This window comes from Odontomachus brunneus, unplaced genomic scaffold (assembly GCF_010583005.1).
Source record: "Odontomachus brunneus isolate Ranch 3 - 2012 unplaced genomic scaffold, Obru_v1 Obru_scaffold_035, whole genome shotgun sequence".
NCBI classification, from domain to species: Eukaryota; Metazoa; Arthropoda; class Insecta; order Hymenoptera; family Formicidae; genus Odontomachus; species Odontomachus brunneus.
In genome coordinates, this window is record NW_022639485.1 from 227,032 (window position 1) to 246,974 (window position 19,943).

Genomic DNA, 19,943 nt, shown 5'->3' on the forward strand with positions numbered 1-19,943 from the left:
CCCCCCCCCCAGTAATCCCGGCGTTTTCACGTATGTAAAGACACAGCTAGTCATTATTATTGCAGACGCAGATGAGTGAAATCTAAAGTCGCTGAAATAATAACCGTGGATGTTAAGAAATACTCACCGGAACACGGAGTCCGTCCCGATGAAAATCGTGAAATATTTACGGTAGAAAGCTTTCACGTTGAATTAGACCCCTGCCTCCCTCACCCCGCGTCATCACCCCGCCGCCGTTCTTTTCTTTCTTCGATATTTAACTTCTCGCAAAAAGAATTTCCTACTATGGCGTTCTCTCGGAGTTTAATTAAAAGTTAATAACTCGCGGGGGGAACTAATTATTGTGCTCGGATAAGACGGAGGTTAATTACATAAAAATGTTCGCACCGCGCGGAAATGTAGCGGAAAGCAATACGCCGGTCATTTTCTAATCGGACCAAAGTGGACCTTGTCTCCGCTCTCTTTCTGCCTCTATCTCCACGAGAAAGGTCACTTGAGGAGAGTCTGCACGAGGAACTTCTTCGAATCGTTTATTGAATTCAATCGCGAATTTCACTCTCAACCGTTCGTCGGAGTTACATTCAACTTATCCTTTTTTCTGTCAATAGTGTTGAACAAAAATTTTATCAGAATTCTATCAGGATGAGCCGGTCGTTCGGATTCAAAATAGTAAAAGAGCCGCGCGAAGTCGCGCTATCGATCGATTTAACTGTGCGCAAATTTACGAGTTAATATCCGGCGAAATGAACTTTATTTTAAACTCTTCATCCGTTCATCGAGATTGCGCTCGTTCAATTTTTTTGCCAGTGGAAAATAAAAATACCGATGCCCGGACATATACCTAATCCTGGACATTCTTTTTATTCTGTTCTCTCTCTTTTTATCTTGTTCTTTAGATGCAAATATTTAAACTTTCAACATAAAATATATGTACAAGTATTGAATATGTATGTTGAAAGTTTAAATATTTAAAGACCAAAGTAATAAGAATGTTCAGAGAGGATTAGGTACGTGTCTGGGAATTGATACCTTTATTTTAATTTGACAAGAATTATTTAAATGTGCCGGTCGTTTTCGGATTTAAAGTGATTCAAGAACCGCGCACACTGAGAAAAAAAAATTTACTGTTTGTAACTGTAATCTCACAAAGAAATTACTATAATAAATTGTGGCCGAGAAAACTATTTTCTTATTAAATTCTGCTATGACGTTAGTGATAATAATGTACCTTATGTGCATGTTACTACCATTTTGCTACCAAAAATATGATTTGAAGTCTAAAATAAACTATAATTTTAATTAGACCAAGTTTTTTTCCCAGTGCAATCAATCGATTTACTGAAGTTTCGCACAAATTGACGAGTTAATATCCGGCGAAATGAGCTTTCCTTTAATCTCTTTACCGTTCGTCGAGGTTACGTTTTAATCCGTCGCCGCGAATTTAATTTGACAGAAATTATATCAGACGTGCCGGTCAAATTCGAAGTGATACAGGAAGCGCGCGCGAAGTCGCGCCATCAATCGATTCATTTGTCGCGCAAATTTACGAGTTAATATCCGGCGAAATGAACTTCTTTTAATCAATCAACTCTTCCGGAACATCGGCATTTCGACACGGCCGCGAGGCAATACTTGTCGCGCGCGTCCGTTTCTATTCATCCGAGGAACTCGTGATTTATTAGGTAAGGCGCATAAATCAGAGTCGTTTCGCGTTAACGGGCGCGTGTCCGCGCGCAAAGTTCGAGAACGAGTTCTAGGGGAGGGCAATAGGGTGGTCCCGGGGTGTTAATATTTCATCCCCTATCTCGGACTCGGCTCGAGAGTAGGTGAACATAAATACACGCGTGCACATATGGTGCGCTATTTATTTTATTCGATCGTACCGCCTCGGCGACATGTGCACATAAAGATACGGATATGCAGATACGAATTTCCGAAAGACATTTAGCGCATATAGCAGCCGCGTTATGCATATAGCACTCAGCAGATAAGGCAGAAAACCCGGTCATCGATACACCACGGCCATGCCCGTTCTTCATATTTCGCGCTGTTCGCATTTTCTTATCGCGGCGCACTTCCGAAAAGTGTTTGAAGGTATGTGGGACAAATATCGCGTGAATCCTCAAGTCGTCATCGTCATCCTCAAGAACGACGCAAAATCGCATTTCGAGAGACGCGGTGGACATTTCGAGCTACGAATATATATAAGTTACAAGTCCAATATGTATCCATAATTAATGATACCGTTGCAATTCGAGTTAGTCGTCCGTTTTAGCGATGACTCGTCGATATAATAATAATATATTTCTATAATATTCTATAATATACTATCTATTCTATAATATATTTCTAACTGTAATGTAACTTTCACTGTATCTCTCAGAACGGGAATCATCAAATATATATGAACCGTGTCAAATACAATATTCACGTCTTCTTGAAAATATATCGCCAGTTCGAGGAATGCAGATAAAAGATAAGATGCTCTTTAGCATAACGAGTAAAAATTATTTCGCGCAAATGGATATGGGAATCCAAGATGAAATTTTCGTTCTAAATTAAAACCTTGCATATTCTGTTGAATGTGAAGGACTAATGAAGAAACTTAAGATATATTCAGGCTATTCTACCTTAATATTATGAGTAATTACTTACTCGTTTCAGAATGATTTAATATTCGATCATCTCAATATTCAACCTGCATTTAATCCTTGTTCTTAATTTCAATCGACATGTTAATTATATAATTCAGTTGCAGATGGAGTGCATGAGAGAGAGATAAACAAATATTAAATAATCTATTAAGTGTTCAAATGTGGATGACAGCAAAAGAGAAACGACATATTTTTCAATTTCAATCTCTCTTTTTCTTCGACATTTTAAAGAGCTCTCAAAAGAGCTAGTGAAGAAGGAGCTATAAAGACAAAAGTAACGATTGTGTCCAATAATGTTGTTTACCGATTGAAATTGAAACTTGGAATTCGTACAAAGCTAAACGAAGCTAAACAGAAGCAAAAAGAAGGCTATGGTGGATGTAAACGTATTCGCGACGCAAGGAGCATTGTTAGACACAAAAATCAGCATTAACGAGATTTGCATTAAATTCTGAGGTCGGTGTTCATAGCATGTGAATTAGTCTTAAGATTAGAATCTTTAATTGACAGTATAATTGATTATAAGACAAATTCGTACATCAATGAACCGTTACTCAATTATTCGAATTATACGAATCAATACTTTTGATATTAAATAACGTAATAAAGTTGACAAAGATAGAAGATTCACAAAGTTATAATTGCTTGCTAAATGATGAACTATGAATACCGACCTAAATTTCAACTTGGATGTCTCCATGTTCTCGATATTTTCGTGGAACATTTGTTAAGATCGGAAACGTCGTGTATAATAAATAATTCAACGCACCTGGAAACGTGTATTCCTGTCGAAGCCTCTGCATCCTGCGTCCTCCATCCCGACTTTTCGATCCAACATCCTGACTGCTTTCCGTTACGGTACACACTCCGGGTGCACACTGACACTCGCGTAGACATGACTCGATCAGAGCGCGAAACTCGAGTTAATTAACGCCGATTAAATATTTCAGAAACCAACGGAAACGATTAATTCGCCGATATACGTAGTTCGCGACGCCAACACACACTCACGAACAAGTACGGACAAATACGCGAGAGTCTCCAAATATATAAATAATCCCTCCTCCCACCACAACCGCCCATGAACAACACGTATATTTGGCGACTGGAAGATGTAAACAGTCAACGACTTCAAAACATACCTCTATCTTCTAGATGGTTCTAGAAGCTATCAGAATGTTTTGAAAGCTTTATCATTTAACGATCTTCGTCGTTTAATGCGCGATTATCCGGATCGATCGATTTGTACTTCTTGTGTAGGTTGAGTGCTCGGCCACGACGATCTGGAATTGACTCCAGGACGTAATATAGGACGCAAGATGCAGCGGCAACAGCTTCTTTCTTATGTCTTTTTTGCACCTCTAAATCCCATTAAAACACTTTTAACACCGATAAAAGACAATAATCAGCAGAACGAAAGAGAAAACTTGATCTATTCACCTCCGCCTTAATATTCAGTACATTATATTATTATATATACATTATATATTATATTATTATATATTCAGTACATTATTATATATTTTTTGGTCACATATATTCCATCTACAGAGTTAACCTACATAATTGTTATAATATACATCTTGCAGAAATTAAGAATAAAAATCCAATGCAGGTAGAATATTGAGATAGTTAAATATCAAAGAATTCTCTTTTTAGTAAATCATCCCTTCCCGTTATTTCTTTAGCCTGTACAATCTATACATATAAAATAGAATGTTTATCTGTATGTTCCCTATACACTCCTAAACTCTTCGACCAATCTGGATAAAATTTTGCATATTCTTTAGAACCTTGTGAAAAATATAGGTTACATACACTAAGAAAGAAATATATGAAAATTAATTTGTGGAATATAAAGTTTAATTCTGCGAAATAAGATTTCCTCTTGCAAAATAAAATTTATTACAGTGTATAAACTTCATATCCCACACAAAAAATTTTTAATTATTTCTTTTTCAGCATAAAACCTGAACACCTTACTTCTTCTCCCTAATTTTATCCCCTTGATCCTTCGCATAACCTGAGAAAGGTTGGGTAGTTCCAATTTGTGTTATATTTCGAGATTTTTCATTGGTTACTCAAATTCGACGGAATATGTAGGACGAATGCTGAAATAATATTTCGTTTCGGGCAAAAGCGCGAGATCGTCTTGTCGTGATCGACTGACTGTCAATCGAGCGAAAACGTATGATATTTTTCACGTTATCAAACCACACGATCGTAATCTCACATAAATTTCAGCTATACACTGAGAAAGAAGTACTTGAAAATTTATTTGTGGGATATAAAGTTTATTCCTGCGAAATAAAGTTAATTTCTGTAAGATAAAGTTTATTTCTGTGAAATAAACTTTTGTCTCACACAAATTTTCAAGTATTTTTTTCTCCATGTACAAACACGAGCACGTGCTTTATTATTTTAGAATAAGTGCGTACCGAGAAGAGGAGAAAGAAGGAATGGTCAGGTTGAGGTCACGACTCGCGACGATAATCGATTATTCAAACGGTGCGAGAATGAACTGCGGAAGCGGTGCACAATGAGATTAGATACGTCTAAATGAAAGTTCAAACGTCTCCGGGACGAGGTTATTATTAATCGACCGATAACTCGCAATAGCCACTGAGCCCTATCGTTTTCTTGGGAATAACACCGGGTGTCCAATAAAAATGACGGACGATCGTTAGAGAGTCGCTCACGATAATCGGTGCCACAGCTCGCTGACAATTTGCTGCTCCGATGGTGCAATTAAACGGCGAACGAGGGGGTGATCGGGCCGATAAATAAAAAAGATAGTCTGTGAACTCGCCAGTGAGCCTTCGCTTTCGCGTCTACGGGTGTACGGTTAATAACGCGAGACGGGCAATTAATTTTACGTGTAATTGATGTGGCCAGCTGATCTGTCTCTGCACAAGCGCTTTTCTAAATATAAAACAAATAGTATAAAAAAAGGAAATTGGGAAGTTTACATGAATACAAAGTTACGAGCGATTTTTCTATAAAAACCCTGCACTGAGAAAAATATTTAAAACTTCATTTGTGGGATAAAAGCGTATCCTCGTAGAAGTAACGTTTATTTCATAGAAATAAACTTTATTTTAGTTTTATATACTACAAATAAAGTTTCAAATATTTTTGCTCGGTGTAGATTCACCAGTTGATTGTTCTTTTAATCTTAATTTATCAGAAAATGCAATTTTAGAGTTTCGTTTTTTAAGATTTTTTAGGAAAAACATGTTTTTTGCAAAAAAAGACAATATTAATATCTTAATACACCGAAAAGAAATATTTGCCAATTTTATATTTATGGAATATAAAGTTTATGTTTAAAGTAATGAATAAACTTTATATCCCACAAGGAAATTTTGCAAGTATTTTCTTCTCAGTGTATTCTCTTTAACACTCGCGAATTTCCTCGAGCGGAATCCGCAAGTTTAAAAGAGAGAAAAAGCAGTCGACAAGCACGTGTCAATTTGAATATTACATAACATAACACACACAGCATAGTTCAAGCTATGTTATTATTGTGTGTTTGAGTTAAGTGTCTTATACGCTTGTCTTCTAGAGTTTCGTGTGATGTCTCGCATTCGTCGATAGTCTTTCTCATATCGTGAAATATATAACGAATATATGTATCGACGAATATATATATATATTAAAGTTTCATAGTAAAAATTTAGAGAAAACGTATGTCTAAAAAAGAAGAAGATAGTTTGTCATAGAAGTCATGAAAAAAATTCCAGAATACGTTTATCCAAACATGGATGCGGAAATCGTGCATGTGAAACAAGGAAAACTGTCAGGAATGATTAAAGGCAATGCCTTCGGTTGCGTGTATAAAGCTTACCTAGGTATACCTTATGCGGCTCCACCAATCGGTAAATTAAGGTTCAAGGTAATTTTTATGCAAAGTACACATAGAAAAATATCATTCTACCGCTAAAAAACGATTACTCAGCAAGTAATTGTTATCACAAAGAAGATTTTCTCGACAACAGTCTTTGAATACACACGTCACAAATTTTAAAATAGCTCATATTATCATATATTTAAGAGAAGAATTTAATCTCTAAGAATATTATATAAAACTTTATCGGAAAAAAAGTTGTCAAAAAAAAGTTATTGAAAAAAATAAGTACAATTCTAAATGCAATAATCAAGTAGAATTTTTGTTTTAATTTAATATTTTCGATTAAAATGCTAAATATTAGGATAAAGAATGTATTTTGAAGAAATTTCATACTTATAACAAACTTTTAATAGATTTGCAGATATATAATATTACAAAAAATGCTTGAAAAGTAACATTTACAAGCTTGACAAGTAACATTTACTTGAGCGCAGTAACATTTTCTTGTGTGTAGAGTTTACTTATTATGATGTGTAATAACGTCTGATTTAAATATATATACTGAAAAAAAGTATATGAAGATTTATTTATGAGACATAAAATTTATTTCCGTGAAATAACGTTTATTTCTGTGGAATAAACTTCCATTCCATAAACAAATTTTCAAGTAGTTTTCTCAGTGTATAAAGCTACTTCTTTATTATTATCCTGCCGCAAGAAATAATTATTATTATCCTTGCGACTCTAATTGGCGGAATATTAATTCCTGTTAAATAAATATATTCCGTTATTGCCTAAATCAGGATCCCGAGCCACCCGCGTGCTGGACAGGTGTCCGATATGCTAAAAACATGCGATACAACATGAGCGCACAATTGGAGAAATTTTCAGAGACAATTGTGATAGGCAGTGAGGATTGCCTTTATCTCAATGTTTATGTACCGTATGATTTGAATAAAAGCAGCGCGCAGAAATCAGTTATGGTTTGGATACATGGTGGATTTTTCCTTCGTGGGAACGGCAATATCGAGGATACACGGCCTGATTACTTTATGAACAAAGACGTTATTATGGTTTCCATAAACTATAGACTTGGAGTTCTCGGTAAAATGCTCAAAAAATCTTTTTTCTTAGAGTCTTACGTTAACATGTTCGCTGTGAGTGTCACACATGCGCGACAGAGATTATTTTTCAACGGGACATTGCTCGAGTCACAATCGTGCGTTGTTTCGCGTGTAATCAAATAAACCGTTTAATTCTGAAGGTTTTTTAAATCTTGAGGACGAGGAGACCACCGGAAATCAAGGATTAAAGGACCAGGTTGCTGCGTTAAAATGGATCAAAGAGAATATCAAATCCTTCGGTGGGGATCCGGATAACATCACCGTATTCGGCTGCGGCACGGGTGCGATATCGGCGCACTTGCTAATGATATCGCCGTTGTCTAAAGGTACAAGAATACCGAATCTAAAAGATCCCATAAGTGACCGCGATGTTAATCGATGCCGCGATTTTCGTTTTCAGATCTCTTTCACAAGGCGATTCTTCAGAGTGGTGTTGCTCTTTGCCCATGGGCGATACGAAAGCAGCAACCGGAAGCTTTTAAACTCGCTCTCTTACTTGGCTGCAAATCCACGAATCCCAAAGAAATCGCGGAGTTCCTTCGTAAATGTCCCTATGAGATACTCGTCCGAATGGAGTTTAATGTCGTCACTCAGAAAGTAAGTCTTTCTTTTTTATATATATATATATATATATATATATATATATATATATATATATATATATATATATATATATATACAGGGTAGGCCAAAAGTCTGGATACACCCAAATATGTCATAAACGCTGCATTTTAGAAAAAAATGTTTCAGACAAAAGTTGTAAGGCTTAAAAAAAAACGCATTCAACGATAGTAGTTATTTGACATAGGATGGCGTCGCCAAGGTCAGAACAAGGTCAACTTTGCTTTTTTAAATAGAAACACATATTTTTTATTACGGCATTTTATTCTACGTAAAAAAGCAAACAACTTTTGCTTTAATAAATTTTTTATACAACCTCTATTTTCTAAGATATTTATGTAAATATCTTAGAAAATAGAAGTCGTATAAAAAATTTTTTCAAGCAAAAGTTATTTGTCTCTTTACATTGAATAAAATGCTGTAATAAAAAATACATGTTTCTATTTAAAAAAGCAAAGTTGACCTTGTCCTGACCATGGCCATTCTAGATCAAATAACTACTGTCGTTAAATGCGACTTTTTAAGTCTTACAACTCTTATCCGAAACATTTTTTTCTAAAATGCATCGTTTATGACATATTTTGGTGTATCTAGACTTTTGGCTCACCCTGTATGTCGAGTCATTTTAATGCTGCGTTCAATACGTGCACTCCGTTCATTCTTCCTAAAGCATCTCAAGCAATAAATGTTGTGAATAATAAAGCACAAAAAGGCAACTTGCAGGAGAGACACATCAAGAAAATCATATTTGGGCCTACAATCGATAAAAAGTCACGGAATTCTTTTCTTCCGACTTGCGTCACAGACTTGTTTGACAATCGTATACCGATATTGCTCGGTCATACATCTCATGAATATCTTGGATATCTCACAGGTATTAAAGAACGAAGATTACAAGTTACCGAATTTCTATGTAACCAAAATTATTTAACATTACTTGGCGCAGCTTGGCTTTGCATCGTTTCGAATCCCGACAGCTTACAAAATAATATTAACACGTAAATAATATTAACAGATTTCAGTCAGGAAAGTTTGGACGAAATGTATGCAGATTTGCCGCTTTATATGGAAAATATTGTGAACAATGACTCGGATGATGCAACAGTAAAAATAAAGCAAATTGAAACGTACTACATGAGGGGTATGCAGTTCAGTAGACGTAATCTCAATCAAATTATACGCTTCATGAGTGACCTTTATTATGGTATTCCTATTAGAAGTGTTGCGTATTTACGATCGTTACAGACAAATGTGAAAACTTATCTTTATTACTTCGAGTACAATGGTACAGAGGCGAAATTAATTCCGCGCCCTAATCAGCATTTCGAAGGTAATTGTATAATTCGTAATGTCCCTAACGTAATATTTTTAGAGTCGAGATCTTAGTTTTCCAACTGAGCCACATGATTCTATTTTCATATTCCTTAACCTTACTATGTGTTTCTCATGTAATCGGCATTTCAGGAGTTTCTCACGAGGACGAATTGATATATTTGTTTTACTTACCACGTTACAAAACTCATAATAATATCGCACCGCCGAATATATTTTCGCGGGATCATAATATGATAAATATGATAACGTCTATGTGGAGCGGCTTTGCAAAGTTTGGGTAAGTGTGTACTGTTAAAAAAAATGTACGACGTTGTAAAAAATTGATAAACAGATTCTTCTAACAAAACAAAACGACGGTATTTTATTTCCAGACATCCTAATATCATATACAAGAATTTATGTACTAATTGGGTACCAGTAGAAAAAAATGGACTACACTATTTTTGCTTCGGCGATAATCATAGTAAGTTGTTTAACCAAACAAAAATTCTATTAAAGAATGATTAAAGGATCTCCCCATTAAAAGTTGATATGAAATTAATATTTGTAAATTTCCGTAAGTTACAAAAGTCTTAATAGTGAACGACAAAACTTTTACATGGATTATAACTTAATGTATATTTGATTGTATATTTAATGATTGTACTCCTTTACGCGATATATATATATATATATATATATATATATATATATATATGTTAATGTTATAATAATATATGTTATATAATATATATTATAATAATATATGTTACTACACTGATACGGATACTTCAATAAAACATGGTGGTATCGTCTTTTTCTATATAAGTAACTTGCATTGGTAACACGAACGTTGTTTGTCCGTTTCGTCTTTCGCCAGCGCGAGGCTAAAGAAATTTCGCACGATTCTTGCAATTACGAGTGTCTCTCTAAGGCTCACATTAATGGTCGTTACTTGAAACTAGTCCCACGTAAAATATTCAAGTCTGAATTCGTATCAGTAGTAATTTAACTCATCAAACTCATCAAAATATCTCACAGGAAACAAGTTTCAGATGACAACTATTAACACAGACTTTACAGTTAGATATTTTTTAGCTGAGTCGCGATTATAAATATAATTGCGCACGTAAATGCCGCATGTGTTATATGATTCCAACGGAAAATTGATATTTAACCTTAGAGTCAGATCTGAGCATATCACGTGAGACAAATTTCAAACAAGGACTATTAGCCTGATCTACCATATACTCTTTGCTTCCTGCTTCTTTCTCTTTATCTCTTTCTGAATCTCTTTCTTAAATCTTAAGCTTTAAGCCAGAAAAAGACAGAAGACAAAAAACAGAACGCAAAGAGCATATTGTAGATTAAGCTTTAATGCAGACCTAAAGCTCGTATTAATAGATGTTATCTGAAACTTGACTCATGTGAGATACTCAAATTTTTATTCAGAGTTAGATCCAAGTTTTTTTTAGTTTTAGTTAATTATAACATATGTAACATTTATATCAATAATCACGATTCAACTAAAGAAACTCTCATTCAACCCTGAATTTAAATCCAAGTGTCTCACTTGAGATGAATTTCAAGTAATAACAAGGCCTCTAATAAAGACATTCTTTTGTGATTCGCAAAATTTATTAGAAGAATTCTGGATTCCTAACGCGTAATTTCATTGCCACTATCTGCCGCGAATTTGCGCGACACGTCATCGCGAGATTTGGCGCAATTGCACGCTCGCAAGAACAAGATGACGACGAGAAGTCAACATTGACGCCTTCACGCGCCGACGCGAACGTGTCAGACGGTGTATCGCATGTACATCTTGCGAACTCGTTGCTGGTTGCGATGCAAGAAATTGCACTTGACGCGCGAATTAACCCGAGTGTACATGACGCGAATGACGGAGTGCGACTTAATTGCTCAACGAGTCGTATTATGCAAATGACGCGTCACTTGGCCGGTTAATCTGCTGAATGCGATTCCGGCAGTTCGACAAGCGCGAACCGTTACATGTGTCATTGCGGACGCGAAAGCTCTGTCTCGCGGAGGGGGAAGCCTATTTTGCGAGCTATTTTTACGAAAAATGCGATTCCCGACGACGTCAACGTCATAACCGCCTTTTTACGGACGAACCTATCGGAAGAGTCGACGTTTGATCTGAAGAAAAGCCCCTAAATTTTCTGCGCAACGTCAGCGCTTCTTAACCGTGACTATCTAATTTGAATAAAGCATTAGTTATTCAACATTCAGATAAACGTTCGACGCCATCGCGCCATTGTCGTAGCGAAACTTTGTTGTGAAGCGGTTTTGCAACTACATCATTAAACGATTTATGTATTCCGATGAAAAGACGGAGATTTACACTCGACCTTTACCTCCACGGTTCATAAATTCGCTGCGCGTCCTCCTTGAAGCGAACACGCGTGTAACATATAATGTTACGTTCTGAGAAGACTTGGCGAAGGATTTGTCTCTTGCGCCGCTTAGGATTTTCGGCATTCATCTACGCAAGGTCGAGACGATGAAAATCGAAGATTTTACGATAGCGTAAAGTATTTTTATGCCCTTAAACCTTACCTTTTAAATAAAAAAAGAACGCAAAAAAGACTTGCAAACGAGATTTAAGTAAATTCTACTTCTTTTTATAAAAGTGTATGATTTTCGTCACGTTGATAATATACTACTATACTGAGAGAAGAAATATTTAAGAAATAAAAAAATATTTATTTGGTAGGTACTAATAATATATTTATTTATACTAATATAAAATATTTTTCACAAATAAAAAATGTATATTTTCTTAAACTTAGCTTCTCTTGGAAAGCAATTTTTCATTCTACTTAAATAAAAGAATTTAGATTTAAGTAAATATATTATTAGTATTCACAAAATATTTTTTTATTTCTTAAGTATTTTCCCTCATTGTGTGATCTTTATGTGAATATTCTTCTAGTTATAAGAGATTAGAATAGGTTTTGGATTTGATCTATTAAATCTAGCTTGGGACGAATCATTGTGTACATAAGAGTGTATGTGTGAGAGACAGAGGGCTGTCCTGGCAAAACCGTTTTGAGCAGTAATGTTAAGCAGGTCAGGTTTTACTGCGCATGCGTGCAAAGTATATAGTCAGATGATTAAAGATTCCAATATTTAACCTGGATGAACTTTGCAACGCATCTCATATTCAATAGAAGAACTTGCTTTTAGTAATTCTCAGAAAATACATTTTCTTATGCAAGAGATGCATCACGAAATGCATCGAGAAAAAGTGATGTAAACTTTCATCAACTTTCATAAAAAATAAGCTAATATATATAACTTAATATTTTCATTAACTCTATATTAAGCAATGTTGTTCTCAAGTAACATCATTTTCTCATAAGTTATATGCAAGAACAATAGAACGCGTTTATTAACACTGTTTGCTCCGCAGCAACATTTGGTTAACCTGTTCTATTTATCGGAGTCATAATAGTTTCGAATAGATAATAAAAACGAAAATATATTTTCAAAGTGATACTTCAGAAATAATATAACTGCATTCAAGAAATATTATTTACTTTATTTAAACACATAAAAATTTTTTCTTTAAATTTTTTTGAGTCTGCCAAATAAAGGGTTGATAGTGGAAAGGAGTAACAGAGAATATTTATAATAATAAGTACTTTGTCCTTTTCACCCTTTGTCCTTGACACCCTTTTTTTCTCAATATAGATACTTCCTTGCATTTGACAGGCATGCGCAGACCAACTTGGACCACATAGTAGGGTAGGCCACGTAGTAATCTGGTAGGTCTAATACTTCTAGTTTCGACAGAAAGAATATCTCAGTAATCTCGTGCGGTTCTTCTGTTTGGTTGAGTCTTTTTTTTAAGGACGAACTACTTTATCTAAACGCAGGTAAATACGCATTCTTTCACAAATTTATTTAGTATCCATGATTATTATTGAACATGTTATACAAACAATATCATCTTTGTTTCTGGCTCGATATGTGTTTTCAATTAGAAAAGTATGTTAGCGAGGACCGTTGGACATAAATCAGTTGTTTATTTATCGATACGAATCCATCTCTCAAATTGTGAGTTCCTTCTTTGTTTCTGGCTCGATATGTGTTTTAAATTAGAAAAGTATGTTAGCGAGGACCGTTGGACATAAATCAGTTGTTTATTTATCGATACGAATCCATCTCTCAAATTGTGAGTTCCAATCAAGTATCCACATTTTCGCGTTTCAACGAGCGTCTACAACGATCATATATAACTAATTTCTATTTCGGAGTATGAGTTTTTAATTCCAATATTTATTCAGTGTCTCATCTTGACTAGTTTTCCTTTCGAACTACTTTATCTAAACGCAGGTAAATACGCATTCTTTCACAAATTTATTTAGTATCCATGATTATTATTGAACATGTTATACAAACAATATCATCTTTGTTTCTGGCTCGATATGTGTTTTCAATTAGAAAAGTATGTTAGCGAGGACCGTTGGACATAAATCAGTTGTTTATTTATCGATACGAATCCATCTCTCAAATTGTGAGTTCCAATCAAGTATCCACGTTTTCGCGTTTCAACGAGCGTCTACAACGATCATATATAACTAATTTCTATTTCGGAGTATGAGTTTTTAATTCCAATATTTATTCAGTGTCTCATCTTGACTAGTTTTCCTTTCGAACTACTTTATCTAAACGCAGGTAAATACGCATTCTTTCACAAATTTATTTAGTATCCATGATTATTATTGAACATGTTATACAAACAATATCATCTTTGTTTCTGGCTCGATATGTGTTTTCAATTAGAAAAGTATGTTAGCGAGGACCGTTGGACATAAATCAGTTGTTTATTTATCGATACGAATCCATCTCTCAAATTGTGAGTTCCAATCAAGTATCCACGTTTTCGCGTTTCAACGAGCGTCTACAACGATCATATATAACTAATTTCTATTTCGGAGTATGAGTTTTTAATTCCAATATTTATTCAGTGTCTCATCTTGACTAGTTTTTCTTTCTCCTAATCGAACCAATAACCTTTTCAGATATACTTGACTATGATTGTTCTCATTGTAATATTACATCGCGCTTAATTAATTATACTCCGATTTATAATCATCTTTAGTAGTGGTTTCCTTGTTAAAATTTTGTGTTCTTTATATGATTTTCTGTTTACGATCGCTTTCAACGTCCTTTAGAAATCACTGCTACTTTCCGCTGCTTTTGCACTGTCTCAAAGGAATTGAGTTCCCCGACCTGAATAAAGGGCCGAACGAATAAACGACTGGCAACCCTCGTTTTTGCGGGAAGTATTTTTGCGTGTTTCTTCGTAGCAATAAATCTATACCGTCGCGTCGACAATGAATTCGGATGTCTCGCTTACGATGAATTCAAATGGGTACTTTCGTGCGCGCCCGAAGGGTAACGGTGAGAGAGCACTTTGCATTATTAATATTAGTCGGTCTTGCGCTTCCAAAAGTGTATGCGGAGGTTAGACCGGTGAAACCTTATTGGCGTTTTTACGGTAATATTATCGTCCGTATTTTGAAACGCGGACTTCACAATCTCGACGGTTAACCTGACTGATAAACTAGACAAACGTATTTCGACTGTATACCTATCTATCTATTTCTTGTATCTTGTTATCTTAAAGTGAATAGTCACTGATATCAGTTATAATTATAGCACTAAGCAGTTTCAGTGCTATATTTATAATTGCAAATTAGTGTATATTCACTGCTTTCAATGATGCTTTCACTGATTCACTTTAAAAGAGTGTACTTTCAAATTATTCATTATAATTTATAATTAGATTGTTATTAATGAAAAATTACTGCCGACAGAAAATTATAATCATTTAATATACGAATATTCTTTCGCAAATTTTGAAGAGAGGAGACCGATAGATTATCACGTTTCAATATAAATATTATTAGACGATAATACCCATATTGAACATTCTATGTTGGATACATACACGCAACAGTTCAAACTTGATATTATATTACAAGATATTCATTGTATTATCATTGTGTGATGTCTTTCAGATGTCTAGAGTTTGTTTGCACAACTTGTGTCTGAGATCCTAAGCTGGCAGCAATAGTGCTTTCGTAAGCACTATACTTTGTGATAATACGATTTGTTCATTTACGGATAGGTGTGTTTAAGGTACGGCGAAGAGATTTGTAAGTTACACGATGGATACGGATTACATGAATTCGATCAGGCACACAGTAGTTGTGGAAGTGCAACAAGGAAAGCTGTTAGGATCGATTAAAGAAGGTGTTTTAGGCAGCATGTACAAAGCTTTCCTAGGCATACCTTATGCGGCTCCACCAATTGGTTCATTGAGATTCAGAGTAATATATTCGTTGCCTGGAGTTTACTTATTAGTGTGCGGTATCATCTTATTCGAACACATTTCGTCTTTGCTTGAATCAGGATCCCCAGCCACCCGTGTCCTGGAAGGATATCCGAGTGGCGACTGATGACATGGGTGTCATGAGCGCACAGTTATGTCGTAAATCACCTAAAAATGTAATTGGTACCGAGGACTGTCTTTATCTTAATGTCTACGTGCCATATGAGCAATGTGAAGAGGTCTTGCATAAAGCAGTTATGGTTTGGATTCACGGTGGGAATTTTCACTACGGCAGCGGAAATTATTCTGAGATACGACCCGATTATTTCATGAAGAAAGATGTCATTCTGGTTACTATCAACTATAGACTCGGTATCTTAGGTAAGATTACACATGATCATACATGTACAAAGCAGTGTGAGCGCCTTTTAAAAGGCGATTTTTCGAATAGTAGTTTAAATCTAGATTTGAGTTTCCCAACTCTGTCCCAACAACGTGTTCGATGCACTTGAATAAAGTTCAAATTTACATCTAAGTTTAAACTACTATTGAAGAATCGATTCTTAGAGATATTTAGAAAATTCTTATCCTATATGTTAGGATTAACGCGATTGAAAATTGTCCGAGTTACATTCGCGCGCGCGCTATTTTATATACTATACTATAAATCGTTAAGTTTTTAATTCAATTTTTATATATGTAAGGTTTCTTAAATCTCGGTCATAAGCATGCCTGTGGGAATCAAGGATTAAAGGATCAGATTGCCGCGTTAGAATGGATCAAAGAAAACATCTTCAATTTCGGCGGATCTCCAGATAAGATCACTGTTTTTGGCAATGGCACGGGTGCGATATCCACGCATTTGTTGATGCTGTCGCCGTTATCCAAAGGTACATGGCGAAGTTTTTGCAAGTGATAACAACTGAATTAAAAATTTCAGTTGATAACGCGACGTTAATCTTTCGAGAGCGCAATCTTTGTAAACTTCCGTAGAACGTATACCGGGTCAAATTGAGAGCCAATGTAATGTTTTCAATTGCATATCTCGAAAAGTATGCACTTTTGCGAAAAAAAACATAGAAGCACTTTTTGAAGCTAAAGAGTGATATTTTCATAGAATATTGTCAGTTTTGAGAAAAACATATTAATAGGTAAAAATTATATTTGAAGTTGATTATTGTTGAAAAAGGCACTTTTTTGCTTAAAATTTTTTGCTTTTTAATATTAAGGAAAATACTCTTAGGATTTTGTAGTCAAAGTCATGAGTTTCAAAACTGCTATTTTAAATTTTTCGTTTTTTCTTCAAAATCTGTATTTTGGGATATGAAGTTGAACATTTTTCGCCCGACTGTCGTGGCTATCACAACGTATTTTAAAGCAAACTTAGGGTAGAGCAAGTATGGTACTTTGAGAGTAGAGATAGACTTTCCAAATTTCACAGTATATTACGCTTAAAAACTACTGCGTGCTTTATTTCGTTCGAAAAAGAAAAAAGAAACAATCGGGACAAAATGACTCAATATGTGCTCGAATTAACAATAATGTCGCTTATTTTCATTTTCAGGTCTCTTTCAGAAGGCTATTCTTCAGAGTGGCGTCGCTCTGTGTAATTGGGCGATAAAAGAGAAACAAACGGAAGGGTTTGAACTCGCGTCTAAATTGGGCTGCTCCAGCAAGGAACTCGAAACAATACTTGCATATTTGCACAAAATTCCTTATCGCGTGCTCGTTTTGGCGGAGGCTACTATAGTCTCAGAAAAGGTGAATAGTTCTTTTTCTGTTTGTTATTCGTTTACACTTCGTTTTATAGTTTAACAATATGTTATTTCGCTGCTGCGATTGATAAGGGGGAACTATATCTATTCTCTCTGATCCATCTTAAATGACAAACACGAATTATATGGCAAGATAATAATTCAGTCATATAATTTATCATGAAAGTAAAGAGAGACGTTTTTCGCAGAAACGGAGGATCAGAAAAGTCATATTTGGACCTACAATCGACAAAGAATCGCTGAATCCTTTTCTTCCGTGTCCCGTTCGTGAACTGTTTGAGAACAACAACAATAATATACCGATCCTGATCGGTCATAATACCGATGAAATCTTTGAATCTTATCCACAAATGACAGGTACCACAAACATGAAATATTACAAATTATTAAATTTTTATGTAATAAATATCATTATTTCATTCTTATCGCGTAAACTTTCTATAATTTATCTGCCGAACAGATGAAAAAGCACTGAAGGACGAGGATCTTACAACTTATGTCGAAATATTTGCGGGTCAGCACAACTTGGATAAAGTGCCAAATTATACAAAGCAAATTTTAAAGCACTATGGACAAGTATCTTCATTTAAAACATGGCATTCCGATGTAATCAAACGTTGTCTGAGCGACTTGTATTATAATCACGCTATTAGAAGCGTTGTGATTAATCGAGCGGAACAAAAAATGAAGACTTACTTTTACTTATTTTCTTATAATGGCGATGAGAAAAAAATAAAAGAGCATAGTACAGAATCATCTGGTAATATTACATCTGAGAAGAAAATATATAGAGATGGTAACTATATAGATGAGAACTATATGAGTTTTGTGTGTATAAAAAATTATAATGTGTGTATCGTTTAATAAATTATCTTGTAGTTATATATTGCAACTAAAGCTTTACTTGCAGTAACTATAAAATAATTTATCAAATTACATGTGTACGCGTTAATGCTACACATAAAACTATATAGTTGTCACTATATAGTTACTATCACCGTGTCTGTTTTTCTAAGTGTGCATCTTGTAAAATTCATAAAGATTACTGACTCAAGTTGCGATTTCAATTCGGCCCGATTGAATCATCTGATAATTTCACGTCTCTGTTTTCTTTCCATTTTTTCATGTAGACACCATGTCAAACATCGTTACTCACGGCGATGAATTAGCATATTTGTTTTACATGCCTGATCAAAGAAATAAAAATTTGTTCGCAATGACGCGGAAGGATTATGATATAATAAATATGATTACACTCATATGGAGCAATTTTGCAAAGGAAGGGTAAGTATAAATTGTTAAAAATTTAAAATACTAAATTAGGCTATACATCGAATGATGACAAATTTTTGTAATAAAATAACGCCATTTTATTTTCAGCGATCCCAATTTTGAAACTACATATGGGGATTCTGATTGGAAAGACATAACGTCTAAAAATGAACTAATGTGTTTCGAAATTAACAGACAACCAAGTGGCTGGATTAAAGCAAGGAAACATTTGATCTTAACAGATAAGTGGTATTAAATATCATATGTCCAATATTAAAAATATGTGAATGCAAATTTTTGTAATGGCGGAATTTTTTAAGAGTACACGACGTATATGTCTAAATATTGTGTGTTGAATAATAAATATCATTACATGAGCATATATACAAATACTGCAATATGTAATAACGCACGAAGAACTCCTTTTGACAACAAATCTCGCTTGAATTGTTATATTGTCTGCAATGTTATACATATATCTTGCACAATGAATCATGAAACTTTCTTTCTCGTTACACGTCTATACGTATGACCACTCCTTGATTGTTCATTTACGATGCATCTTTAAAAAAGTAATTTTGAATTTCCTACTTTTGATATTGAGAAAGTCATTTTATTAATACAACATGTTTCAAAAAATTAACAGACCCTGACCCTTCAGTCGAAATTTCGTTTGAGTTCTAGTATGATCCGTAGTTCGTGTACTTAAAATATAATTTTTAACATGAGATCTTTAAGTGCATACGTATCTCTTTATTTTAGACTAATAATGTGTATCAATAATATAGACGTTATTCGTGCGCTTTATGGAGTGGCAATGAACGGTTGTACAAATTGTCACGTAACTTTCGTAATGACAAGAAAAGGATCTTCTCAAGTGCTTTAAAATCCCTTTCCCATCCCGTATCAAAATAATTCCAAGTTGCGACGGCCAATTTCGTTCTGGAAGAACGAAGTGCAGGCGCG

The 19,943-nt window shown here is 34.7% G+C and overlaps 3 protein-coding genes across 11 annotated transcripts in view; 2 read left to right on the top strand and 1 right to left on the bottom strand.

Annotated features, from left to right (window-relative positions):
* The window catches only part of LOC116843728 (glypican-6), a 223,027-nt gene that overhangs the window by 53,960 nt on the left and 149,124 nt on the right, over positions 1-19,943 (bottom strand). Inside the window, exon 1 of one of the 4 annotated variants that reach the window (XM_032814419.1) lies at positions 3,424-4,918. The exons of the other annotated variants lie outside the window; for them this stretch is intronic. Within the exon in view, the coding sequence (XP_032670310.1) occupies positions 3,424-3,457 (34 nt within the window). The 5' untranslated portion in view covers positions 3,458-4,918. Of the gene's footprint in view, positions 1-3,423; positions 4,919-19,943 lie in introns of those variants that run through there. 4 annotated transcript variants of the gene reach the window in all.
* LOC116843729 (esterase E4-like) lies at positions 6,032-12,191 on the top strand. Of its 2 annotated transcripts, none has more exons than XM_032814422.1 (8): positions 6,032-6,549; positions 7,308-7,608; positions 7,769-7,954; positions 8,029-8,225; positions 8,844-9,123; positions 9,265-9,579; positions 9,714-9,861; positions 9,956-12,191. In XM_032814422.1, exons 1-8 carry the CDS (start codon positions 6,382-6,384, stop codon positions 10,089-10,091), a joined length of 1,731 nt encoding a protein of 576 aa, XP_032670313.1. In that variant the 5' UTR covers positions 6,032-6,381; the 3' UTR covers positions 10,092-12,191. The 2 variants fall into 2 exon arrangements, with proteins under 2 accessions (XP_032670313.1, XP_032670314.1); XM_032814423.1 differs by having other exon boundaries at positions 6,038-6,549; positions 8,973-9,123; positions 9,956-12,160.
* On the top strand, positions 13,300-19,367 carry LOC116843731 (neuroligin-4, X-linked-like). 5 transcript variants are annotated; one of them, XM_032814425.1, is made up of 9 exons: positions 13,300-13,465; positions 15,727-15,928; positions 16,011-16,311; positions 16,635-16,820; positions 17,495-17,691; positions 17,894-18,062; positions 18,166-18,501; positions 18,836-18,989; positions 19,086-19,367. In XM_032814425.1, exons 2-9 carry the CDS (start codon positions 15,767-15,769, stop codon positions 19,231-19,233), a joined length of 1,653 nt encoding a protein of 550 aa, XP_032670316.1. In that variant the 5' UTR covers positions 13,300-13,465; positions 15,727-15,766; the 3' UTR covers positions 19,234-19,367. The 5 variants fall into 5 exon arrangements, with proteins under 5 accessions (XP_032670316.1, XP_032670317.1, XP_032670320.1 ...); XM_032814426.1 differs by having other exon boundaries at positions 15,738-15,928; XM_032814429.1 differs by lacking the exon at positions 13,300-13,465 and adding an exon at positions 14,150-14,267 and having other exon boundaries at positions 15,738-15,928.

Excerpts from the sequence above, each read along its gene's own strand:
- LOC116843729 (XM_032814422.1), top strand. The coding sequence starts at position 6,382 with ATGAAAAAAATTCCAGAATACGTTTATCCAAACATGGATGCGGAAATC. Across the intron at positions 8,226-8,843 it reads TTAATGTCGTCACTCAGAAA|ACTTTTGGCTCACCCTGTAT; the intron begins GTAAGTCTTTCT and ends TGGTGTATCTAG. Across the intron at positions 9,124-9,264 it reads ATATCTTGGATATCTCACAG|ATTTCAGTCAGGAAAGTTTG; the intron begins GTATTAAAGAAC and ends TAATATTAACAG.
- LOC116843731 (XM_032814425.1), top strand. The coding sequence starts at position 15,767 with ATGGATACGGATTACATGAATTCGATCAGGCACACAGTAGTTGTGGAA. Across the intron at positions 16,821-17,494 it reads GCTGTCGCCGTTATCCAAAG|GTCTCTTTCAGAAGGCTATT; the intron begins GTACATGGCGAA and ends TTTCATTTTCAG. Across the intron at positions 18,063-18,165 it reads ATCTTATCCACAAATGACAG|ATGAAAAAGCACTGAAGGAC; the intron begins GTACCACAAACA and ends TCTGCCGAACAG.